This window comes from Erinaceus europaeus, chromosome 3 (assembly GCF_950295315.1).
Source record: "Erinaceus europaeus chromosome 3, mEriEur2.1, whole genome shotgun sequence".
Lineage (NCBI taxonomy): Eukaryota > Metazoa > Chordata > Mammalia > Eulipotyphla > Erinaceidae > Erinaceus > Erinaceus europaeus.
In genome coordinates, this window is record NC_080164.1 from 66,832,982 (window position 1) to 66,860,607 (window position 27,626).

At 39.8% G+C, this 27,626-nt stretch overlaps 1 protein-coding gene across 1 annotated transcript in view; it reads left to right on the forward strand.

Moving 5' to 3' along the window:
* LOC103126597 (immunoglobulin kappa light chain-like) overlaps positions 1–24,985 on the forward strand; it is a 104,342-nt gene extending 79,357 nt beyond the window's left edge. The window contains exons 6-7 of the mRNA XM_060188435.1: positions 20,438–20,472; positions 24,494–24,985. Of these exons, the coding sequence (XP_060044418.1) occupies positions 20,438–20,472; positions 24,494–24,810 (352 nt within the window). The 3' untranslated portion in view covers positions 24,811–24,985. The remainder of the gene's footprint in view (positions 1–20,437; positions 20,473–24,493) is intronic.
* Positions 24,986–27,626: the final 2,641 nt, after the last annotated feature.

Consider the following 27,626-nt stretch of genomic DNA (forward strand, 5'->3'; position numbering starts at 1 on the left):
AAGACCTAGATGTCAGACCAGAAACAATCAAATACTTAGAGGAAAACTTGGTAAACAGTTTCCCACATACACCTCAAGGACATCTTTGATGAATCCAACCCAATTGCAAGGAAGACTAAAGCAGAAACAAACCAATGGGACTACATCAAATTGAAAAGCTTCTGCACATCCAAAGAAACTGTTAAACAAACAGAGAGACCCCTCACAGAATGGGAGAAGATTTTCACATGCCAGACATCAGACAAGAAACTAATCACCAAAATATATAAAGAGCTCAGCAAACTTAGCACCAAAAAAGCAAATGACCCCATCTAGAAATGGGCAGAGGATATGAACAAAACATTCACCTCAGAGGAGATCCAAAAGGCTAACAAACATATGAAAAACTGCTCTAGGTCACTGATTGTCAGAGAAATGCAAATTAAGACAATACTAAGATACCACCTCACTCCTGTAAGAATGGCATACATCAAAAAAGACAGCAGCAACAAATGCTGGAGAGGATGTGGGGACAGAGGAACCCTTTTACATTGCTGGTGGGAATGTAAATTGGTACAGCCTCTGTGGAGAGCAGTCTGGAGAACTCTCACAAGGCTAGATATGGACCTTCCATATGATCCAGTAATTCCTCTCCTGGGGTTATACCCCAAGGACTCCATAACACCCAACCAAAAAGAGGTGTGTACTCCTATGTTCATAGCAGCACAATTCATAATAGCTAAAACCTGGAAGCAACCCAGGTGCCCAACAACAGATGAGTGGCTGAGAAAGCTGTGGTATATATACACAATGGAATACTATGCAGCTATCAAAAACAATGAACCCACCTTCTCTGACCCATCTTGGACAGAGCTAGAAGGAATTATGTTAAGTGAGCTAAGTCAGAAAGATAAAGATGAGTATGGGATGATCCCACTCATCAACAGAAGTTGAGTAAGAAGATCTAAAAGGGAAACTAAAAGCAGGACCTGATCAAATTGTAAGTAGGGCACCAAAGTAAAAACCCAGTGGTGATGGGTAGACATGCAGATTCCTGGGCCAGTGGGGGTGTGAGTGGGCGGGAGGGATGGGTCACAGTCCTTTGGTGGTGGGAATCGTGTTTATGTACACTCCTAGCAAAATGTAGATATATAAATCAGTAGTTAATTAATATGAGAGGGGGAATCAATTGTATGTCTCAAAGTTTCTCAAAACACAAACTGAATCATTTTAATATATAGGCTGTGTATTTGATATGCGGACTCTCTAAAAAGCCTAGACTAAGTAGATTAGAAGCACCCAATAGCACAGCTATATACAAGATACTGGATACTGTACAGCAAACCATAACAAAAGGACTTTTCAAAGTTAACCCAATTAACTAATAATGTGATGATAACATTAACTATCGATGTCTTTTTGAACCCTAAGACAGCAGGAACCTCACATCTCCACTATAGAGCCCCTACTTCCCCCAGTCCTGGAACCCTTGGATAGGGCCCACTTTCCCGTATGCATCTCCCAATCCAAACCAAATAATATTGCATCCGCCGATCACAACCTAACCAACGCAACGATTGCCACCTCAACATGCTTCACCTCAGACTGTGTCCAGAGACTTCACGTGTGGAATGACAACCCTTCAGCTTCATTACTCGGGTGAGACCTTTCCTTTCATAGTACACTCTAATTTCATCTCAGGTAGTTCACTTTCTAACAAAGTCCCATAACTTAGATATACACCAGTTTCTGTGAGAAAGAGCTTATGTTCACACGTATCCATAAACTACTGCAAAATATATACCTGAAAGCAGTAGTACACTAGAGTTTGCAGTGAGTACCTCCCTAACACTTCCTCTCCACTATTCCAAGCTTGGGATCCATGATTGCTCAACAAATTGTTTGACTTTGTATGTTAACTCTCTTTTCAATCACCAGGTTCCAGATGCCACCAGGATGCTGGCTAGGCTTCCCTGGATTGAAGACCCCACCAATGTGTCCTGGAGCTCAGCTTCCCCAGAGTCACACCTTACTAGGGAAAGAGAGAGGCAGACTGGGAGTATGGACCGACCAGTCAACGCCCATGTTCAGCGGGGAAGCAATTACAGAAGCCAGACCTTCTACCTTCTGCAACCCTCAACGACCTTGGGTCCATGCTCCCAGAGGGCTAGAGAATGGGAAAGCTATCATGGGAGGGGGTGGGTTATGGAGATTGGGTGGTGGGAATTGTGTGGAGTTGTACCCCTCCTACCTTATGTTTTTGTTCATTAATCCTTTCTTAAATAAAAAATTAAAAAAAAAAAAAAACAAGATCAGAAAAGAAAACACAAGTAGAACCTGAACTGGAATTGGCATATTGCCCCCAAGTAAAAGACTCTGGGGTGGGTGGGTGGGGAGAATACAGGTCCATGAAGGGTGATAAATGACATAGTGGGGGTTGTATTATTAAATGGGAAACTGGGGAATGTTATGCATGTACAAACTATTGTATTTACTGTTTAATGTAAAACATTAATTCCCCAATAAAGAAATAAATTAAAAAAAAAGAAATCAACAAAGGTGAGGGAAACACAAATGGGATATTAACAAGAGCAAATGAATTTCAAAGTATTACAAGTAAATAAAAATAAAAGTAAAAATAAAAAAGACCACAGAGGTATTGAGTAGAAAAGACCTAAGCAAGTAATACAGGGATATTGTGTTTTTATTGATTCCTCTGAGGCTAGAGACAAAAAAAATAATTGCAAATAAATAATGTGTTCGAGTTGAAAGCTTTGATTTTCATAGAGGTATGGGTTTGCATGTACATTTTTTCTAGCCTATATGTACACAGAATTCCCTGCTAATTTTGAACAAGGTTTAGCTGTGCAATGTGACTAGAAGCTTCCTACATGACTACTTCTCTCCAACAGCAAGATTGTGAATGCTATCAACCCTCCTACCCTCCTCTTCACTATTTTAAGTCATCTTTAAATTTAGAATTCAAATATATTTGTTGCAAGGTAACTCAACAGTGAAATTGTATTTTCTACAGGGAACATTTGCTGAATTGAGAGAGTCTTTATGAGCACTGAACCACTCACTCTCCTAAATGGATCCGGAAATTTGGTCAGGTCAATGAAGCAGAGGAAATTGTTTTAAACTACAAAGTAAATGCTTTCTGGGGAGAAGTGAATGAGTTTCAGTTCAATTAAATCTGAATAGTTATTTTAGAAATTTGTCAGATGACTGCAGAAGCTCTCATTCAATTTTAGGCCAGTTGTATGAGAACTGCTGAAGTTCCCGAGTTTCTCTGTTCTATCAATAAAATTAAAATAAAAAATATTTTTGAAAATAAAAATAGTAATTTCTGTTTTATACATAAGACATAGATAACTGAGTCTGGTTTTATAAATAAAATCATATGTGAATAAATGCATGTCTAATTATACGTATATATAGATAAGAAACATACATGTTATTATATATTTGTGTATGAATAATTTTCCCTCTAATTAAATAAGTTACTATGACTCTAGTTATTCTCCATCAAAAGTTGATATCTCCAGAAACATAGAGGTAGGTATATTACCTAGCCTGGCTTAAGAAAATTTTTTCATAATCTTTATCTTTAAATCACTTACTAGTCAGTGTACTCACCTCATAATGCTCTATAATTCACTGGAGGTTCAAAGGAAATAATTGGAGATATCTTTGACACTGTAAAAAAAATAATAATCACTATAGACTGTGGAAAGCCCATCATTTCCATGTCCACAATCATGTTATAGATTTCAGAGCTGAGGTATCACACACTTTTTCATTCATGATAAAATCTGCTTGATACCCTCATGATATATGCTATAGTTTTGTTGACTGGCAGATCTAATAAAAATTAATTTATCAATGTATAAGCACGCAATAAGTGAAAAATTAATTCACAGATAATAATACTACAGTACCTGTCTTCAAATGGAGTATAAAGGACAACATTCATTATGGTAAGAAGAAGTATGTCAGAATCTCATCAAAAAGAAATTATGAAATTTTATCATATGAGTTTAACAATTTATTTTAGGATCTCTTTCCAGTCCAGAAATATTGCACTAGTATTTGTTTTGTCAACAGTGAACATTTCTCCAAAACACGGGTTGAGTTAATCTTCTGACCTTTTTGGCAATTTAGTGGACAACATTAGCCTTTAGAAACACATAGTCAGAATATTAATTTTAATACTGCTCTTTAAAAAATCATATTTAATATTTCACAAATAACTGACACTAAAGAAACTTGGAGAAAACAGTTAAAGCTTAACTGATTTTTTTTCATTTTTTTATTATCTTTATTTATTTATTGGATAGAGACAACCAAAAAAATTGAAAGGGAAGGTGTAGATAGAAAGGGAGAGAGAGGGGAGTCGGGCGGTAGCACAGTGGGTTAAGTGCACGTGGCGCTAAGCACAAGGACCAGCACAAGGATCCCAGTTCAAGTTCCTGGCTCCCCACCTGCAGGGGAGTCGCTTCACAGGCGGTGAAGCAGGTCTGCAGGTGTCTGTCTTTCTCTCCCTTTCTCTGTCTTCCCCTCCTCTCTCCATTTCTCTCTGTCCTATCCAACAACGACAACAACAATAACTACAACAATAAAACAACAAGGACAACAAAAGGGAATAAATAAATAAATATTTTTAAAAGGGAAAGAGAGAGAGAAAGAGAGCGAGAGCGAGAGAGAGAGAGAGAGAGACCTGAAGCACTGTTTCACCACTCACAAAGCATTCCCCCGCAGTTAGAGACCACAGGGGCCTAGACCCCAGATCCTTGCACGTTGTAATATGTGCACTCAACCAGGTATGCCACAGCCCAGCCCCCTCCCCTTTTTTTTAACAGAGCACTGACCAGCTCTGGCTTATGGTGGTGCAGGGTATTGAACCTGGGACTTTGGAACCTCAGGCATGAGAGTCTTTGCATAACCTATTTATGCTATCTATCCCCACATATGCTATCTATCCCCATATTGCTTCTTCTTTAACCAAAAGTAATAAAAACTACACATATGCATTCTACAACTTCCCCTTCTAACATTGTGGCTTAGGTACTGAGATGTCACAATGTATACTTTTTAATGGGGGTTTAATGTGCTAGCCTCTTTGCTGATAATGCATTCATTTCCATCAGCCCCTTCTAAGTCTTCTTTCCTACATTGTGATTATTAACATTTTCTCTTTCTTACTCATAGGTATATAGGGCATATTGGTTGGCTCCGCATAAGGCCTCGTATCTCATGCAATAGACTCATGTTGACATGCCTATTATATACATTTTACTATGTGTTAGGAGTGTAAGAAGGCAAGAAAAAAATACTATGCAGTAGAACAATATGGAAGGTTATCATGGGAATGCAGAGTTCAGGTACACATTTTCTTGGGAGGAGATAAGGTTTTGAGCTGGCTAGTAGGTAAGAACAAATAAGGAGTGCATAATATAGAGATGGCTCTACACACAGATAAATGGACAGCAACTCCTCTGGGGCTGATGTATAACTTGACACCAGAAGGCTCTGAACCCTCCTTGAGCACCAGCTCTGCAGCTGCAAAGAAGATCCATCTAAGCTCTCACTGATTTGCATGTTTTCCCCAGAGCCCACTCCTACTCTCTGAATCCTCATGAATAAGCTTCTCAGTGAATCCCCCACCACCACCACCACCACCACCAGACAAGACTATGTGGAATGTAAGTGTTCTGATGCCACTCCTCTGCCTCCTGCTGTCCTGGCTCCCAGGTGAGGCATAGAAGTTAGGGACCACTCCAAGAAGAACTTCTCTTCCCTAACTGTGAGATCTTCTCAAGTCTCTGTGGATTTTTGACCCATGCCCTTCCCTCAGAGACCCCGTTGCTCCCAGGTTGATGTACTAGGATATAGTCTGCTGTAATGGAGTAGGACCTGTTTAACACAATGACTTTGTGTTTCTCTCCTTTCTTAGCTGCCTGTGGGGACACTCTGCTGGTCCAGTCTCCAGCCTTCCTCTCTGTGTCTCTAAGAGAGAGCATCTCCATCGTTTGCAGGGCTAGTGAGGATGTTAGTGACTATGTGAGCTGGTACCAAGAGAAAATAGGTCAGCCTCCCAAACTTCTCATCTATGATGCTGATAACCAATATTCTGGTGTCTCAACACGGTTCTCGGGGATTCAGTCTAAGAATGAATTCATTTTCAAAATCAGTGAGGTAGAGGCTGATGATGCTGCCAGTTACTACTGTGGGCAAGACTATACATTTCCACCCACAGTGTCACAGCTCTGAACATAAACCATGCCCCCAGGCTGTGGTGCAGTAACGGTGAGTGTTTCCAGCTTTGGCCTCTGCCCCAGGTCTGCTCAGTACTGCAGGGTCTACCTGGTGAAAGGCTCTAGGGTTCAGTAGTAAAGGCCTGCAGAGAAATAAAAAGAACAGCACTGGAGTTGGGAAGATAGCACAGTGGTTGTATGGAAAGACTCATGCCCGGGGCATCAGAATTCCCTGTACCACCATAAGTCAGAGCTGAGCAGTGCTCTGGTAACAAAGCAAAGTAAAACAAAACAAATACGTAAACCAACAAACAAAGAACAGCAATGAAACTTCCTTCAAAACTATAAAGACCTGGCTTAAAGTTAGGTCGCACACATAGCAAAGCAGTACACTATCTAAGTCAGTTATTTTGCCAAACCCCCCTACCAACTCAATTCTTAAAAAGAGATTTCGAATTCATGTCTAAAAAGGACTTTTTTTAACAGCATGGTCTTTGACTTAAAAAAAAAAAAAGTACTGATAGGTGGGTGAGTTTAAAGTAATACAAATAGGCAAAGTAGGAATTTTGAATTGTATGTAATTGTATCCCTCTTATCCTACAATCTTATCATCATTATTAAGTCACTAGTAAAAAAAGGAAAAAAGGAAGGAAGAAGGGGTCAGGCGGTAGTGCAGCATGTTAAGTATACCACAAGGACCAGTATAGGGATCACAGTTCGAGCTCCCCATCTGCAGGGGGGTCGCTTCACACGCGGTGAAGCAGGTCTGCAGGTGTCTGTCTTTCTCTCCCCCTCTTGTCTTCCCCTCCTGTCTCCATTTCTCTCTAACAACAATGATATCAATAACAACAATAATGGTAAAGCAACAAGGGCAACAGAAAGGAAGAAAAAAAGAAGAAAGAAAGAAAGAAAGGAAGGAAGGAAGAAAGAAAAGAAAAGAAAAGAAGGAAGGAAGAAAAGAAAAGAAAAGAAAAGAAAAGGAAAGAAAAGAAAAGAAAAGAAAAGAAAAGAAAAGAAAAGAAAAGAGAAAAGAAAAGGGCAAACTGGGGCCAGGTGGTGGCGCACCCAATTAAGCACACTTGTTGCCATGCACAAAAACCAGAATTCATTTCCCCAGTTCCCAGCACTACAAGTCTCTCTCTCTCTCTCTCTCTCTCTCTCTCCCCCCCTTCCCTCCGGGGTTATTGCTGGGGCTCGGTACCTGCATTACGAATCCACTTCTCCTGAAGCCATTTTTTTATTATTATTTTATTTTTGATAGGACAGAAAGAAATTGAGAGAGGAGCAGAGGAAGATAGGCACCTGCAGGCCTGTTTCATGACTTGTGAAACAACCCCTGCCACCATCCCCCACACTTGCAGGTGGGGAGCCAGGGACTCAAACCAGTATCCTTGTGTAGGTCTTTGCTTTGTACTATGTGTGCTTAATCCGGTGTACTGCCCAAGCCCCCAGGTGTCTTTCTCTATCCAATACAATACAATAGAGTAAAATAAACCTTTAGAGAAATAAATAGGCAAATGAAAATAAAAAGAAAGGAGTGCCCATAGCCAAGTAAATGTGACAATTACTACTTACTTTTCTTTTATTTATTTATTTTTTCCAACATTGCACTGCTCAACTCTGGCTTATCGTGGCACTGGGGATCAAACTTGAGACCTCAACTCATACATCAGAATAATTTGGAATAACCACTATGCTATCTCCACAGCCTAATACTATTTGTACTATAACTACAGCTACTTCTAATACAATATTGATCCCTAAGGATCACACTAGAATTCTCAGAGAATTATGTGAAGCCTGTGTCTTTTTGTTTCCCCCACTTGTGTGTGTTAGCCAGCTGCATCAGATTCTATGACAGGACCATTCCTGAGTATCTGTTCATTCACGAGGTAAGTGATGTGGCATAGTGTGACTGAGGTGTTCTCAGGTGACTCCATAATGACCACCCCCTCAATTCTCAGCATCACTCATCCAGAACACCAAGAGCAAAGTCTTCCCTTCCTGGAGTTACCAAGAGTTCACTGGTCCCACTGGGACAGAGACACTGTAGGGTAATTACTTTCTAGATCTGAAAAAGTCATCTTTACTCAGTTCCCTCTGTTAGAAACTCCCTGACCATTACAAAATGAGTCAGTTCACATACTGTCTTTAAAGGGAAAAAAAAAAAAAAAAAGGCTGGTTGCAAGGCCACCCCATCTTGCATTCCCTTCCATAGATACTATAGACCTAGACTTCGAACAGATCCCACTGTTTGCCATCACTGGCCAGTTCCATCAGGAATGTCCTCATTAGCTCTTTCGTGGGTCTCTCCATGACCTTACTTTACCCTCACTACAAACTAACACTGATAAGGACTACCCTACTCTCCAAAGGGAAGCTAGGTCATCCTATTCTGCCACTTGAGAAGGACTTGTCCTACAAAGTGTGCAGCCCAGAATGTCCCCAGCTGCGACCATGGGATGTGAGCTCAAAACTGATATGGATTCAGAGGTTATACAGCCTCCTGTGTTAAATATTAGTATGCATCGGATCTGGGTCAGATAGATATGATAAAATTCCCCCAAGTATGGGAGTCACTCTCTGCTCTAAAGCACCTCTCAAGTTCCATTATCCACACTGATACCGTCCTCCCAGACAATATTTCTAGTTCATTTTCACATTAGCTATTAAGCTCAAGCAAAGATTACTAAACTCTGGGCTTCTAGGAAAAATACCTAAAATAGATACCTTAGCTTCTTTCCACCCTAGGGTCCCCACTCTTACTGGCTCTAATCCTACTTTCAGTCTCTTTTTATAAATATTTTGTCCTGTTTTCCGTCTTAACTGTCTTTCAGCCACCAAGTTGCAAATACATCTATGATTCCATCCTGACTTCCCTGGCCAGATGACCTCACCAATGTGTCCCAGAACCTCACCTCTCCAGAACCCTACACCACCAAGAAAAGATAGAGACAGACTGGAGGTATGGGTCAACCAGACAATATCCATGTCTATGTAATACTGAGAAGTTATTACAGAAATCAAACCTCCTTCCTTCTGCAACCCAAAAAGAATTTTGACCCATAACTTCAGAGGAGGAAACTTAGGGGGAAAATGACCAGAAGTCCCTGAAGACCACCTCCTCTGGGACCCAGAACTCTTGTGACCGGGAACCTTTATTTTAGCCCCAACACTGAGGGGAAAGAGAATTGGAGAATATCTAAGGAAGTCAGCCCATTTCCCTTACCTGAGAGGGGAGAGGGAAAAGAAAGAACACCTGGAACTTGTAATAGGTATATGAGTGCCTTAGAAAGGAAGTGAAAGTGGGACCTTAGATGTGAATAATAACAGGCATCAGCCTCCACATAGGGTCAGCTATATTTGCTTGGATGTCCAATTGCTTCTCTGGTATGTGCCTTTTCATGTTCCTGCTTAAAAGTTTAAAATATCATGAGGTGGGGGGAATACTATAAGGAATACTTTGAAAGAGTAAGGGGAAAAAAATTTAACAGTGGAATAAAAACTACCCATTTGAGTCTTAAAAGTAGAAGGGAAAGATGGAGAAGGAGAAGAGTGGTTATGGGACATATACTTAATGGAGTACTACTCAGTAATTTAAAAAAAAAAAAAAGACTATGTTGTGCCCTTTGGGACAAAATGAATGGAACTGGAGGTTATTATCTTTAGTAAAGTAAGTGAAGGACAGCTACCAAATGACTTCCCTCATGTGGAATTAAAACAGATTAACTCGGGAGTCGGGCTGTAGTGCAGCGGGCTAAGCGCAGGTGGCGCAAGGCACAAGGACCGGCATAAGGATCCCGGTTCGAACCCCGGCTCCCCACCTGCAGGGGAGTCGCTTCACAGGCGGTGAAGCAGGTCTGCAGGTGTCTATCTTTTTCTCCTCCTCTCTGTCTTCCCCTCCCTCTCTCCATTTCTCTCTGTCCTATCCAACAACGACAACAACAATAATAACTACAACAATAAAACAACAAGGGCAACAAAAGGGAATAAATAAAATAAATATAAAAAAGAAAAAAAAAACATATTAACTCAGGGGCCAGACAGTGGCACACCTGGTTAAGCATACACATTACAGTGAGCAAGGACTTGGGTTCAAACCCTAGGTCCCCCTCTGCAGAAGGAAAGTTTCACAAACAGTGAAGCAGGGCTGCAGGTGTCTCTTTGTCTAATCCCCACCCTATCTCCTCTGCCCCTCTCAATTTCTCTCTATCTCTATCCAACAATAAATATTTTTTAAAAATTAAAAAACCTTCTAAATAAATAAATAAATAAAACATTAAACGTGAATATATATAGTTACCCCATATCCTAGACCATAGGGAAACTCTGGTGGCTATCTTTGTGGTGGGAGGTGGGTCAGCACTCTGGTGGTGGGTTCAGTGTGGAACTATACACTATAATCTTACATTCTTTCTCGTAAGCTATTATTGATCATAAATTGGAAAACAAAATAAATAAATACTAAGTTAAAACAGGCTCACACAGGAATATGCATGTACTTTATTCACTACTAAAGTTAAGATTTTCCTGGAATGTCAAATTTGCCTGGAGAATGTGCTAGTATGGTAGCAGAGAAAACAGAATTCTCACATACTGTCCTTTCTTTGACTTCAGCAGATTTTAATTTATCTCCAAACACAGAAACTCTTTGATGCCACTCTGCACACAGGAAAATCTGCCCTCCCTTTGGCTCTCTCCACACTCCTACACCCACCACTAATTTGCATGTGGTCCTTGGGAGGAGATTTCCTTGGTGGTCTTAGATAAAATCATCAGCTCTAGCCTTGCCTTGACTGATCAGGTTTCAACAATGTAAATTCTCAAAATGATTTTTCTTACTCAATTTTGGGGGTTGCTGACACTCTGGATCCCAGGTGAGGGCAGAGGGATGTGAGAAAGCAGAATAGGTGGGAAAGGGGACTCTGGGGCACCATTGCTTCCTGTGCTAATTTTGTCTGCCTATTCATCTTACATCTTGTCCTTTGGGGTTGGGCCATATGTATTTTGATCAGTTAGAATGAGAAAAAATCCACTGCTGTGGTGAGGGCAGAAACAGAAAGAGAGGAATAATATGGGTTACTTTTGAAGACCCCTAATGTGGTGCCTCAAATAAAGAGCAAAAAGAAAATGATGAAAATTGCTTCTAGGGGAGTTGGGCTGTAGTGCAGCGGGTTAAGCGCAGGTGGCGCAAAGCACAAGGACCGGCATAAGGATCCCGGTTCGAACCCCGGCTCCCCACCTGCAGGGGAGTCGCTTCACAGACGGTGAAGCAGGTCTGCAGGTGTCTATCTTTCTCTCCTCCTCTCTGTCTTCCCCTCCCTCTCTCCATTTCTCTCTGTCCTATCCAACAACGACTACAACAATAAAACAACAAGGGCAACAAAAGGAAATAAATAAATAAAATAAATATTTAAAAAAAGAAAGAAAGAAAAGAAAATTGCTTCTAGGAGGCTGGGTGGTGATGCATCTGGTTGAGCACACTTATTACAACGTGCAAAGACTTGGGTTCAAGCCCCTGATGCCCACCTGCAGGGGGAGAACTTCGCAAGTGGTGAAGGCTCTTCCCCTTTTTTATCTTACTCTTCCCTCTCAATTCCTCTCCATCTCTACCCTAAATAAATAAGTTAATCAAATCAAAGATAAAAAATTGTTTCTAGTGTTTTTACCTGACATTATAATCTTCTCTTGTTGCTTTAGGATCCAGTGGGTATATTGTGATGACCCAGACACCCCTCTCCCTGTCTGTTGTCCCTGGACAGTCAGTCACCAACTCCTGCAGATCTAGTCATAATCTCCTACATCAAAGTGGAGTCAGCCTTTTGGATTGGCACCTGCAGAAGCCAGGCCAACAGCCACAATCCCTTATACATGAAGCTTCCAAACGCTTCACTGGGGTCTCTGACAGGTTCAGTGGCAGCGGTTCAGGAACAGAATTCACCCTTACAATCAGCAGGGTGGCGACTGAGGATGTTGGAGTCTACTACTGCATGCAAGGTTTAGATCTTCCTCTCACAACAGTACAACTCTGAACACAAACCTCCCTCCTCTAGAAGGCCTAACTGCCTACATGTGTATTTGTCTGCAGAGCAGGTGTGGCAGATTATGTCAGGCTGTATAGCCAAATATTATGGTGATTGGTTTGTTTCTTTGTTTTTGTCCTCATTTATGTAAGATATGTCACGTAAGTGTCTTCATTGCACCTTAAGCACACTTTTCTTTCTTTATTTCATTCTTTCTCCCTTTCTTTTTTTCTAACAGGGTTATTTCTGGGGCTCCATGCTGGCGCAAGGTACCCATCACTCCCAAGGCCATTTCTCTCTTTCTCTCCCTTTCTCTTTTCTTTTTTCCTTCATTCTGTCTGCCTTTTTCTTATTTGTTAGGACAGATATTGGGAGACAGGGAGAAAGAAAGGGAGGACAGGAAGTAGCGCAGTGGGTTAAGCCCACATGGTGCAAGGCACAAGGGCTGGCATAAAGATTCTGGTTCTATACTTCCAGAGGTGGGGCTACAGAGCAGCAGCTGCTATGTTTCTCTCCTCTCCTCTCCCAGGTCAACTAGGAGTACCAAAGGAGACCACCTGGGACTGCAACAAGACAGGACTAGAATGACTTCAGGAACCCACCAAATCACAGATGAGTACAAACACGTGTGGTTCATGGGCAGAGAGGAACCTAGGGAGAGATAAAGTGGCTGGTAACAATCGGGCAGTTTACCAGTTGAGACACCACCTCCAGTCTGTTTCACCAACAAAAAGACAGCTGAAGGGAGGAGAGGACTCCCCTAAGACTCACCAAATGCAACTCCATTGCTACTGCCCTCAGAATCTGGAGCAGCAGGTGGGAAGGCCCTGTGCTGACACCAGGAGACAGAGAACTAACTCAGGAAAAGATCTGTACCTCCATGGCCTAGCGGTGGGTCTGTGAAAGTCTCTTTGCATAACCACTGGATTATCTCTGCCACACCCTGTTTTTTCTCTTGGTCAGGAGTCAGTGACTAAGCTAAGAAGTCAACTGATACTTTAAAAGCCCTCAGGCTCCCATAGCCTACAGGGAAGAAAAAGCACAAAAGAGGCTTTTAAGCCACTGTGCTCCAACTCAGGGATTAAAATAATATTGAAACAACTATCAATTCACACAACTGTGAACCCTTTAATTACCTTACTTAGACACAAGTCAATCCAGGAAATAGTGATCAGTAATTTGAAAAGTACTAAGAGAGGGAACTCATAACATAATATATAAAATGGGTAAACCAACAAGAAGAAATATTGGAGAAACTAACCAGGACAACAGTCCAGCTAAAAGCCCCCCAAAGGATGAAGCACAAAATAATGAGGTCAACATCCAAACACTAGTTAAGGAAATAATCACAGGAGTGAGTAAAGAGTTTGAAAGAAGTGTCATCAGAAATGCAGAAACAACAAATGAGACTCTGGAAGAAAACACTAATTATCTCAAGGTTATTAGAGAGCTGAAAGCTGAAACAGCTGAAAGCTGAGCTAAGAACACAACTAGTTGAACAAGCTAAAACAGTATCAGAATAGGGTAAAAAAATAGATTAACCCCAGAAAACATTAGAGGAGAGAAAGAATAGAATAAATAAGGCTGAAGACAGAATTAGCAAGATCGAGGACGAATTAGAGACAACTAAAAAAGAAGTAAGAGATCTCAAAAAGACAATAAGAGATACTGAAAACAACAACAGAGACCTATGGGATGACTTCAAAAAAATAATATATGCACTATTGGCTTACCAGAGGAAGAAAGAGAGGGATGGGGAAAAAAGCATTCTTCAGGACATAATAGCTGAAAACTTGTCTAGTCTAGATAACATCAAAGACATAAAGGTTCAAGAAGCCCAGAATTAACCCAGTCTTAAAGACACCAAGACATATCATACTTAGAATGGAAAGGAATAAGGATAAAGAAAGGATCCTGAAGGCTGCAAGAGAAAAACAAAGAGTTAGGGCTGGGGAGACGGTATAATGGTTATGCAAAAGCCTTTCAAGCCTGAGGCTCTGAGGTCCCAGGTTCAATCCCCATCACCACCATAAACCAAAGCTGAGAAGTGTTCTGGTTTAAAAAAATTAAAATAAAATAAATTTAAAAGAAAGAGAGAGAAACAAAGAGTCACCTACAGAGGTAAACCCATAAGATTACCAGCAGACTTCTCCACACAAACAATACTGGCCAGAAGAAAATGGCAAAATATATATCAAGTGCTCAATGAGAAAGGCTTTCAACCACGACTACTGTATCCTGCTAGACTGTCATTGAAACTAGATGGAGGCATAAAAACCTTCTCACACAAGAAAGAGTTGAAAGAATCAACTATCACCAAGCCCGCCCTGAAAGAAGTTTTGAAAGGTCTCCTATAAACAGTCACACCACCATAAATAGGCCATATATTATAAAACTCTAAAAATCTACAAGAACGGTGTTAAAATATCTTCAGTCTTTAATATCAATCAATGTCAATGGCCTGAATTCACCTATTAAAAGGCACAGAGTAGAAAGATGGATCAGACCCTGGATCCATACTCCCAGAGAGATATAGAATGTGAAGGCTATCAGGGGAGGGGAGGGGACGTGGAGATCGGATTATGGGAATTGTGTGGAATTGTACCCCTCTTATTCTATGGTTTTGTTAATGTCTCCTTTCTCAAATTAATTAATTAATTAATTAAAAGATGGATCAGAAAACATAACCCAACAATATGCTTTCTACAGGAAACCCACCTAACTCAACAGACAAACACAGACTCAAAGTGAAAGGATAGAAAACTATCATACAGGCCAATGGCCCACAAAAAAAAGAACAAAAACAGCTATTCTCATATCTGACATGATAGACTTTAAAACAAATAAAATTTTAAAAGATAGGTATGGACACTACTTAATGCTCAGAGTATCAGTCAATCAAGAGAACTTAACAATTATTAACATCTATGCACCCAATGAGAAGCCATCTAAATACATCAAACAACTACAGAAAGAGCTACAGCAATATATTAACAGCAACACAGTCCTAGTAGGGGACTTCAACACCACACTCTCTCAACTTAATAGATCATTCAGGTAGAAATCAATAAAGACATGAGGGAGCTAAATGAGCAGATAAACTAGAACTACTGGATGTTTTCAGAGTCATTCATCCAAAGATACTGAAATACACATTTTACTCAAGTTCACAGGGGTCATTCTTAAGGATAGACCATATGTTAGGCCACAAAGACAGCATCAGCAAATTCAAGAACATTGAAATCATCCCAAGCATCTTCTCAGACCAGAGTGGAATTAAACTAGCACTTAACAATCAACAGAAGATTAGTAATAGTCCCAAAATGTAGAAGCTCAACAGTACACTACTTGACAACTACTGGGTCAAAGAGGAAATAAAGGAAGAAATCAAATGTTTCGATAGTTCAATGAGAATGAAGACACAAGCTATCAAAATATTTGGGACACAGCTAAGGTAGTAATGAGAGGGAAGATCATAGCCATACAAGCACACATTAGGAAACAAGAAAAAGCACAAATAAACAGCCTAATTGCACATCTTAAAGAAGTAGAATAAAAAGAATAGGGTGTCAGGCTGTAACGCAGCGGGTTAAGCACACGTGGTACAAAGCCCAAGGACCAGCATAAGGATCCCGGTTTGAGCCCTGGCTCCCCACCTGTATGGAAGTCGCTTCACAGGCAGTGAAGCTGGTCAGCAGGTGTCTTTTTCTCCCCCTCTTTGTCCCCCTCCTCTCTCCATTTATCTCTAAAAAAATTTTTTTTTAATTTTAAAAAAAAAGAACAAAGGAACCCTAAAGAAACCAGAAGGACAGAAATCACTACAGTTAGGGTAGAAATCAATAAGATTGAAAATAAGAAAATCATATAAAAGATCAATGAAAGTAAATGTTGATTCTTCAAAAGAGTGAACAAAATTGACAAACCTTTAGCCAGACTCACAAAACAAAAGAGAGAGAAGACCCACATAAATCGGATCATAAATGACAGAGGAGATATCACAACAGACACCACAGAAATTCAGCATATCATGCGAGACTTCTATGAACAACCATATGCCACCAAGATAGAGAACCCAGAAGAAATGGATGATTTTCTAGATACCTATGAACTTCCAAAATTAAGTAAAGAAGAACTAGATAAAATGAACAGGCCCATCACAGCTAATGAAATTGAAACAGTTATCAATAACCTTCCCAAGAATAAAAGTCCTGGACCAGATGGTTTTACAAATCAATTCTACCAAACCTTCAAAGAAGAGTTAATACCTCTACTTTTAAAAGTCTTCCAGAAGATTGAAGACATTGGAATACTCCCTGCCAGCTTCTATGAAGCCAACATCACCCTGATACCAAAGGCAGACAGGGACAAAACCAAAAAAGAAAACTACAGACCAATATCTCTGATGAACATAGATGCTAAAATATTGAACAAAATTCTAACCAACTGGATACAGCAGTATATTAAAAAGATTGTTCATCATGACCAAGTGGGGTTTATCCCAGGCATGCAAGGTTGGTTTAGTATATGTAAATCAATCAACATGATCCACCACATCAATAAAAGCAAGACCAAAAAACACATGGTCATATCAATAGATGCAGAGAAAGCCTTTGACAAAATACAACATCCCTTTATGATCAAAACACTACAAAAAAAAAAGGGGGAATAGATGGAAAATTCCTGAAGATAGTAGAGTCTATATATAGCAAACCTACAGCCAACATCATACTCAATGGTGAAAAACTGGGAGCATTTCCCCTGAGATCAGGTACTAGATAGGGATGCCCACTATCACCATTATTATTCAACATAGTGTTGGAAGTTCTTGCCATAGCAATCAGACAGGATCAAGGAATTAAAGGAATACAGATTGGAAGAGAAGAAGTCAAACTCTCCCTATTTGCAGAAAATATTATACTATACATAGAAAAACCTAAAGAATCCAGCAAGAACTTTTGGAAATCATCAGGCAATACAGTAAAATGTCAGGCTACAAAATTAACATTCAAAAGTCAGTGGCATTCCTCTATGCAAACACTAAGTTAGAAGAAATTGAAATCCAGAAATCAATTTCTTTTATTATAGCAACAAAAACAATAAAATATCTAGGAATAAACCTAACCAGAGAAGTGAAAGACTTGTATACTGAAAATTATGAGTCACTACTCAAGGAAATTGAAAAAGACACAAAAGTGGAAAGATATCCATGTTAATGGGTTGGAAGAAATAACATCATTAAAATGAATATACTACCCAGAGCCATCTACAAATTTAATGCTATCCCCATCAAGATCCCAAGCACATTTATAGGAGAATAGAAAAAATGCTAGAAATGTTTATCTGGAACCAGAAAAGACCTAGAATTGCCAAAACAATCTTGAGAAAAAAGAACAGAACTGGAAGCATCACACTCCTAGATCTCAAATTGTATTATAGGGCCATTGTCATCAAAACTGCTTGGTACGGGAACATGAATAGACACACTGACCAGTGGAATAGAATTGAAAACCCAGAAGTGAGCCCCCACACCTATGGACACCTAATCTTTGACAAAGGTGCCCAGACTATTAAATGGGGAAACGAGAGTCTCTTCAATAAATGGTGTTGGAAACAATGGGTTGAAACATGGAGAAGAATGAAACTGAACCACTATATTTCACCAAATACAAAAGCAAATTCCATGTGAACCAAGGACTTAGATGTTAGTCCAGAAACTATCAAATACTTAGAGGAAAATATTGGCAGAACTCTTTTCCGCATACATTTTAAAGACATCTTCAATGAAATGAATCCAATTACAAAGAAGACTAAGGCAAGTATAAACATATGGGACTACATCAAATTAAAAAGCTTCTGCACAGCAAAAGAAACCACTACCCAAACCAAAAGACCCCTCACAGAATGGGAGAAGATCTCTACATGCCATACATCAGACAAGAGTTTAATAACTAACATACATAAAGAGCTTGCCAAACGCAACAACAAGACAACAATTAACCCCATCCAAAAATGGAGGTAGGACATGGACAGAATATTCACCACAGAAGAGTTCCAAAAGGCTGAGAAACACATGAAAAAATGCTCCAAGTCTCTGATTGTCAGAGAAATGCAAATCAAGACAATAATGAGATACCACTTTACTCCTGTGAGAATGTCAGACATCAGAAAAGGTAACAGCAGCAACAAATGTTGGAGAGGTTGTGGGGTCAAAGGAACCCTCCTACACTTCTGGTGGGAATGTCAATTGGTCCAGCCTCTGTGGAGAACAGTCTGGAGAACTCTCAGAAGGCTAGAAATGGACCTACCCTATCATCCTGTAATTCCTCTCCTAGGGATATATCCTAAGGAACCCAACATATCCATCCAAAAAGAACTGTGTACATATATGTTCTTGGCAGCACAATTTGTAATAGCCAAAACCTGGAAGCAACCCAGGTGTCCAACAACAGATGAGTGGCTGAGCAAGTTGTGGTATATATACACAATGGAATACTACTCAGCTGTAAAAAATGGTGACTTCACCATTTTCAGCTTATCTTGGATGGACCTTGAAAAAATCATGTTGAGTGAAATAAGTCAGAAACAGAAGGATGAATATGGGATGATCTCACTCTCAGGCCAAAGTTGAAAAACAAGATCAGATAAGAAAACTCAAGTAGAACCTGAAATGGAATTGGCGTATCACAACAAAGTAAAAGACTGGGATGGGTGTGGGTGGGTGGGGAGAATACAGGTCCAAGAAGGATTCAGAGGACCTAGTAGGGGTTGTATCGTTATATGGGAAACTGGGGAATGTTATGCATGTACAAACTATTGTACTTACTGTTGAATGTAAAACATTAATTCCCCAATAAAAAAGAGAGAAAAAAACTACAACTATAAAAACAAGAGCAACAAAAGGGAATAAATAATTTTTTTAAAAAAATTTAAAAAAAGAGCCATCGCTGGGGGTATGAATCAATTTGCCAAAGTCCATGTCCCAGTAGAAAAGCAATTACAGAAGCCAGACCTTCCATCCTCTTTTGGTCCATACTCCCAGAGGGATAAAGAATAGGAAACTTTCCAATAGAAGGTATGGGACATATTTTGGGAATAAAGTGAATGGAACTGGAAAAGATGATGCCCAGGGAAGCAAGGCATGAAATGAAGGACAACTACAAAATGGTTTCACTATATTCAGAATATAGAGAATTGAACAAGTGATGTGAAAAGGACAAACTGTCAACCTATTTTCAAGACTGTGGGAGAACTATAGTATTTATCTAGGGGGATGAGGACACAGATTTTTGGTGACCAGAGTGAGGAAAAATAAATAAGTAAATAGAAAAAAAAATGCAAAACAAAAACCCCACCATGTTGAGCCAACTGTCAAATGACATAGGAACTGAGTTGTTCCTCAGATATTGTCCAAAGGATGCTGATACCAGGGTGGGGACAGGACTCTGATGGTCACACACACAGGTGTACAGGTGACACTATGCCTTGCCACCTTAGGGCTTTGTAAAGCAATGCTGAGTCACCAGTGTGAATAAAAACAGTAGCAAGGGGGAGTTGGGCGGTAGCGCAGCGGTTCAGGCGCACGTGACTCAAAGCACAGGGACCGGCTTAAGGATCCCAGTTCTAGCCCCAGCTCCCCACCTGCAGAGGAGTCGCTTCACAGGCGTGAAGCAGGTCTGCAGGTGTCTGTCTTTCCCTCCCCTCTCTCTCTTCCCTTCCTCTCTCCATTTCTCTCTGTCCTATCCAACAACAACATGAATAACAGCTACAACATCAGTAACAACTACAGCAATAAAACAACAAGGGTAACAAAAGGGGAAATTTAAAATTTTTTTTTAAAAAGTAGCAAGACTCTTAATAGAAGAAGGAGGAGGAGGGGGAGTGGGAGGAGACGACATGGAATTCTGGTGGTGAGAACTGTATTGAATTGTATCCCTGCTCTCTTACAGTTTCTTAATCATTATTAAATCACTAATTTAAAAAATGTTAATGATCCATCAACTCATAGACATAAATATATCATCTTCTAGGATTTTAGATCTTGCCAAAACATATATTCTCTTTTGACCCAGAGAACTTTCACACCTGCTTGCAAAGCTCCATCAGCTGGCCCAGGGCTCTGTTCCCCTTTGTTAAGAAGGTTTGTGTACAGTGAGTCAATGGGGAGCTATCACTGTGGTGGACGTTCGGCCAAGGGACCAAGTTGGAAATCAAACGTAAGTAAAACCCTAACTCTCCTCCCTCAGTTGTCCATCTTGAAATCCCTGTGTCTATGAAGTGCTCCGTGAGCTGATTCTTTGAAACCAAACTATGATATCTCCTGGGGCAAAGGTAAAGTCTTAAAAATGAGCTGTACACTTTCAATGAAGAAAAAGAAAAAAAAAAACTCAGTAGCTAGATGACAACAATGTGTCTTACTTAAGTGATAGTTTCAGAGATTTATTAGGGAGCATAGACATCTGTTCTAAACAGAAATTTGCTCAGTTGTTTAAAAGGGAAATACTTTTTGTAAGAAGGTTGGTTAGGGGGAACCACTGTGTGTACACTTTTGGAGGGGGAACCAAGTTAGAGATCAAACGTAAGTATCCTTTTCAATCGATTTTTCCTTGTCTCTAATTTCTAAAATCCTTTTGTATTCTAATTTATTAGACATTAGGTGTTACATTTAAATCCTGGATGAGGCTTTCCTTTTCAGAAGAAGGAAAGTCTTTCTGTGGGAGGCTAGTTGATAACTTATCTTTAAGATTTCCAAATCAAAATGATTTCACCAGGGGAAGGGAGCTCACCGCCCTCCCTGGCAGGTTTTTGTAGGGCTAGAGACATAGGGGAGTCACTGTGTTTCACCTGTGGCCAAGGAACGAAAGTAGAGATCAAGCGTGAGTACATTCTTTCTTGATTATTTGTGTGACTTCTGCCCTGTTAAAACGGTTATGCATGTTTGGGACATTTCAGTTAAAGAAGCCATTTCTGGTGACCCAAAAGCAAGCAGCAGAAAACAGTCAACTTTTAAACTGAACAAATTGTTGAGTTAGTGGGATATGGAGGATTAGTGGGGGAAATGGGAAAGAAAATAGCTAGATTTCCCTTGGGATGAGCCTTTCTCTTATTCTGGCTTTGCAAAGAAGTATTTGTTCAAGACTGTTAAAATTCTTACTGTGGCTTAATTTAGCAAAGGGGTCAAGGTAGAGAGTACACATAAGTGCATGTTCCATATATATGTATGTACATATGTATGTATGTATGAAATTTAGGAGGTTTTGTGTTTGGTATATGATGAGTTGAAATCAGTTCTGAAGGTAATAGGATTCTGCCCAAAAAGATCAGATAAGTCAGGGATTATAAGTCAGTATTTCTCAGAGAAAAGCAAAGTACTAGTTAATTAATTTTCCATCTAAGTTGCCAGAATTTTCTCTATATCAACTTAAGAAGGTTAGCAGCAAAAGTAGGTTTTTGTTGGGGGTGGGTGGGTATTAAGCCAATATAGTGGCTCGCCACTCAAGAAACACATTTACAGCTTAAATGTAAGTAATTTTTTCTCTAGTGCCTTCTGCAGTATGAATATAAATGCCAGTTTCAACTTTCAGACTTTTAAGAATGGGTTTTATAAAAATACATAAAGGAGAGTTTTCTGATTTATCATTAACTTCAAAGGTTAAACTGAACTCCAAAATATTGGTGTATGGACAAAAATATTAACTGAATCTAAATCAAATGATGCAAAGAAAAAAACATGTAAACAACAAAGGAATATTTTAGACTCTAAGGAGGAAAAGTGAATTATATTTTCATTCAGTTCTGCCATAGATTGTGCTGAGTTTTGCTTATTATGTATGACACAGAGAAAGAAGAGAAATGTATTTCTGAGTCTGTTTTCTCTCTTCTGTTGGAGAAATTATTTTATACAATTATAAAAATTAATAGCACTCACTAAAAATCAGTACAATGTTAGGAAAGTATACCGACTGCCCATGTAAAAGATGTAGCTTACTTGAGAATCTGCAGCAACAAGATTTTTAGAGTAAAACTAGTGATAAGACACTCAGAATTTTTACAAAGATTCTGTAACTCATCAGATAGCTTTTTGAAATCCAATTTCTATATTACACTAGATTGAAATGAGCTGCCATAATGGAATATTTTCCGTTTCTTCAAAAGATCAATTTTGGAGAAATTTGTTTAAATGAAAAGAAATAGTTATATTTTAATGCTCGCAGACTCATAGAAAAATGGAAAATATTTTAATGCTATGTTCTATTATTTCTCTTACTGTTTGACATGTTTTCATACCACCAGCGAGACTTCAACATAACTAGCTGGTGTGCGAACATCCTGGTGGTCTTTTTTTTTTTTTGTAACTGAATGACTTTTAGGGCCACGTCAGCACTCTTATGGTGGTGTGCCAGTCCGCTAAAGACCACCAACTCTGCCACTAATCTGTTTAACTCTGCCATGATTTGCTTTCCTGACACAGTGGTACAAGCAATAACACAAAGGAGAGAGGATAGACATGCAGTGACACTAAGCTAACACAGGAAAAGCAGAAGACAGTTCAGAAATGTGATTCATATTCATTATTATACCATCTTAATGAAATTATCAATATTACAAGACTATAAAGAAGTTAAAATTTATTTTGAGTAATATGCAGTGAATTCAAATTCTCTTATCAAATGTATTGAACAATGAAAGGTAAATCCAAAAAAATTCATTCCAAATGTAATCCATACAAACAAAAATCTGATTTAAGGCCAGCAGTCTGCCCACTCAAACTTTCATTATTTAGCTTTTACTGCATTAACAAGTATTATTTATACATACTAACTGATAAAGTTGTACAATGTTTTAATTTTCAAAAATGTTATGTGTAGGGTTGTATTTCAGTAATTTAAGATCTCAAATCAAATATAAATGCCATTAAGATCAAACTTATTATAAAAATATCTTCATTCTACAAGAAAAGTTTGAGTCTAAGTAAAGTACTCCTCTAAAATCACTTAGCAATGTTTTAGTGCTATTATTGTTGAAATTTTTCCCCTTTTTTTTCAGTTTGTTAACTTGACAAAACAATTGTATTACTATTTGAAATTTAAGTATTTTAACCTATTTTAAAACTACTTTGGGCCTCTTAAGAACTTATAAAATTAATTTTAAACTCTGAAGCTCATAATATATATTACTAGAGTTTCCATTTCTACTACACAATTGTTTAATGTTTTAATGCAGGATAGAAATTTTAAAATTATTGAGGGCTTACTCAGACAAGAGTATCTTCATAAACTACTTCCCTTCCTTTGTCTTTCCCTAAAAGTCATATGATTTTGCTGCCAAGGCTATTTTATAAAACTCTCAGGGAAAAAAAAAGTAATGAAAACTAAAGGAGAAGAAAATATCAAAATAAAATGTTCATATGTTGAATTACTTGTTTATGTAGACCTTAGATCTTTAAAAGCCTAAATGATTTCTCCCAGCAAGTGATTTTTTTTTATTTGTTCATTTCCACTCTTACTCTTCCACCAAGGGCTTTGGGAGGGGGAGATGTTTCCAAGAGAGCATCTCATCTGGTAGCTGCTTATTATGGTAAAAAGCAAAGCTAACCAGTTCCTCCCAGACAGGTGGCCAAAACTACCGTTTATCCTTGGTTAAACATTGCTTTGTATGGTAGCCATCAGGCCATGGCCCTGGTTTCACATGGAAACCTTTGAAAGGGTGTGGGAGCCCTGTGGGTCTGATCACATAGCATGAAATTGTTAGCCCCCTCACCCCAACATGTCCAGTGAAAAACCCAGGGAGGGAAAGACAACTTGATGTGACCACACTGTCCTAAGACAATACTGAAGAAATTATCTGTATAGAGGAACCAAAACCTTTTCTTAAGTCTAAAGTCTGAGGGGATCAAGTGAACCAGGCCTTTGTTTCTTGGCCTGAAGCAATGAGTTTATTGCAGGAGGCTGGAAACACAGCTGGAGCTGTGTATCAGGAGAGGAAAGCATGCACTCAGGCCTTAGAATAGTTGTACCCGGTTCAAACAAAACAACTTGGGACTTTCTGAGGCATAAGGGGAAGTAGGAGAGAAACTCAAAATGAAGGTGATTATAAATGTGCTTTCTTGCTGCCTTGACCATTACATGCTGTGTTCTCTGTATGCCTGTCTCTGTTGAGCTCTGGAGTTGCTCACAATGAGCCAGTGGAGAACTTCCCTGTTACTAAAATTCCACTTTCTTTGTTTTCATTCCTCAGGGGCTAATACTAGCCCATCTGTCACCCTGTTCTTACCATCTGCGGAGCAGTTACAGACTGGAAAAGCCTCTCTCGTATGCTTTCTAAGACGCTTCTATCCCAGAAAAGCTGATGTCAAGTGGAAAGCTGATGGAGTTGTCCTAAATACGGGCATTGAGAACAGCTTCACAGAGCAGGACGCCAAGGACAGCACGTACAGTCTCAGCAGCATCCTGACGATGAACAGTGATGAATTCAACAATCATGAAACATATACCTGTGAGGTCATTCATGAGAGTGTGTCCTCCCCCATCGTCAGGAGCATCAGAAGGCAGTAGTCTCAGAGTGAGAGGCTCCATCACCCTGCCTCTACCCTGACACCTCCAGTCCTTTTCTCACAAGACATCTACCCCTACTTTAGTCCTTCAGCCCCCTCCTCCTCCTCCTCATGGTTTTAATCATGGTAACATTTGTGGCAGAAGGAACAAATAAAGTGAATCTTTGCACTTGAAATTTCTCTCTTCATTATTTGAGGGTTATTAGACAGTAAGTCCTCAGTATGATGAGTTCTTTGAGAAAGTGACTTCTGATAAAATAGTGACTAACAAAACCAGTTTTCCCACAGGCTACCTGATACAATATACATGCATGCAGTACATGTTAAATGCATACATACCCATTATATACCCATATATATTAGATACATACATATATTCTTCTTTGAAATACCATATCAAGAACTACCTCATAACCAATTTACAGATAATAGAGAGATGTAGTAGAAGATGTCTTTAAAATTTATGCGGAAAAGAGTTCTGCCAATATTTTCTTCTAAGTATCTGATAGTTTCTGGTCTAACATCCAAGTCCTTGATCCACTTGGAATTTACTTTTGGTGAAATACAGTGATTCAGTTTCATTCTTCTGCATGTTTCAACCCATTGTTTCCAACACCATTTGTTGAAGAGACTCTGCTTTCCCCATTTAATAGTCTGGGCACCTTTGTCAAAGATTAGATGTCATAGGTGTGGGGCCTCATTTCTGGGCTCTCAATTCTATTCCACTGGTCAGTGTGTCTATTCATGTTCCATTACCAAGCAGTTTTGATGACAATGGCCCTATAATACAGTTTGAACTCTGGGAGTGTGATGCCTCCGGTTCACCATATGGTACTTTTTAAATTTATTGACACCAGGACTTTTTTTAATATTTATTTATTCTCTTTGTTGCCTTTGTTTTATTGTTGTAGTTACTGATGTCGTCGTTGTTGGATAGGACAGAGAGAAATGGAAAAAGAAGGGGAAGACAGAGGGGATAGAGAAAGACAGACACCTGCAGACCTGCTTCACCACTTATGAAGCGATTCCCCTGCAGGTGGGGAGCCGGGGGCTTGAAGGCTTGAACCGGGATTCTTGTGCCGGTCCTTGTGCTTTGCGCCATGTGCGCTTAACCGCACATGCTTAACCGGCTGCGCTACCGCCAGACACCTGACACCAGCTTTATCGCTTGGGCTTAGTGCCTGCATGATGAATTCATCACCTCTGGCAGATTCTTTTTTCTATAATTCTTTTTCTCCTATGTATTTATTGGATAGAGACAGGAAGAAATCTAGAGGGAAGAGGATGATAGAGGCAGAGACAGACAGACCTGCAGCACTGCCTTACCACTCAAGCCTGGGTCCTTGTGCATTGTAACATGTATGCTCAACCAAGTGTGCCACCACTTAGTCCCTCAGATTTTTAAATAAATAAATTTATTTCTTTAATAAATTGAAGAGGGAGAATAGAGAAAGAGCTGTGCATCACCGGGTCACCACTCATGAAGCTTCCCCTGTGTAGGTGGGAACCTAGGTCCTTGTACATGGTAACATATGCGCTCTAACAGATGTGGCACCTACCAGCCCCCACATACTTTTTATTGTCATTAATTTATTTATAAAGTAGAAAATATCAACAAGACCATAAGATAAGAGTGGTAAAATTCCACACAATTTCTATCACCAGAGTTCCATATCCCATCCCCTCCCCTGAAAGCTTTCCTATTCTTTGTCCCTCTGGGACCATGGACCCAGAGTCATTATGGGATGAAGAAGGTGGAAGGTCTGGCTTCTATAATTGCTTCTCTGTTGAACATGGGCATTGGCAGGTCTATCCATACCCCCAACCTGTTTCTATCTTTCCCTAGTGGGGTGAGGCTCTCAAGAGGTGGGGGTCCAGGGTACACTGATGAGGTTGTCTGCCCAGGGAAGTCAGGTTGTCATCATGGCAGCATCTGCAACTTGGAGGCTGAAAAAGCATTAAAATATAAAGCAGAGCAAATTGTTAAGTGATCAGGAACCTAAAGGCAATACTATAGCAGATATTCTCTCTCCCCTCTCTCATTCCCTCTCCAAAAATAAGTAACTAATTTTTTGAAAGAAATTGGAGATAAGATCCACAGATAATTTTGGGGGAAAAAAAGTTGGACATGGGAAGGAGAAAAGTGAGGCAAAATCTGGAAAGAGGAAAGAAATACTAACACTTTAAAAAATACGAATACAAATACTCCAAGTAAGAGGGAACATCTGGTACCATAAGAGAGAAGAAAAAGTGGAACACAGAGCTGCTAACACAGCCAGTCTGCCAGGTTCCAAAAGAGAAGGACATGCTCGTGGACACTGGTGCAGAAAAGTCTTGCAGATATTATGGGAATTGTTTGTAACTACACCAGTAAACTTCTATCACTTAGATCATTTAAGTGAGACATTCAGGAAGTAACTTCGTAGACTACAGCAAGAAAACACTCTGCACAGGGTAAATTAAAAGAAGGCAGGAAGACAAGTAAAATTCAGAGGGCTGGGCAGTGATGCACCCAGTTAAGTGCACATAGTACAAAGCACAAGAACCTGTACAACTATCTAGGTTCTAGCCTCTGGCTCCCCCATCTGCAGGGTGGAAGCTTCATAAGCGGCAAAGCAGGTCTGTAGGTGTCTATCTTCCTTTCTCCCTCTCCATCTCCCTCTCCCCTCTCAATTTCTCTGTCCTATCCAATAAAATGGAAACAATGGATGTCAGGAGCAGTGAGCATAAGGACCCGCTCAAGGATACCAGTTCCTGCCCCTGGATCCCTCCTTACCTGCAGGGGTGTCATTCACAAGCGGTGAAGCAGGTCTGCAG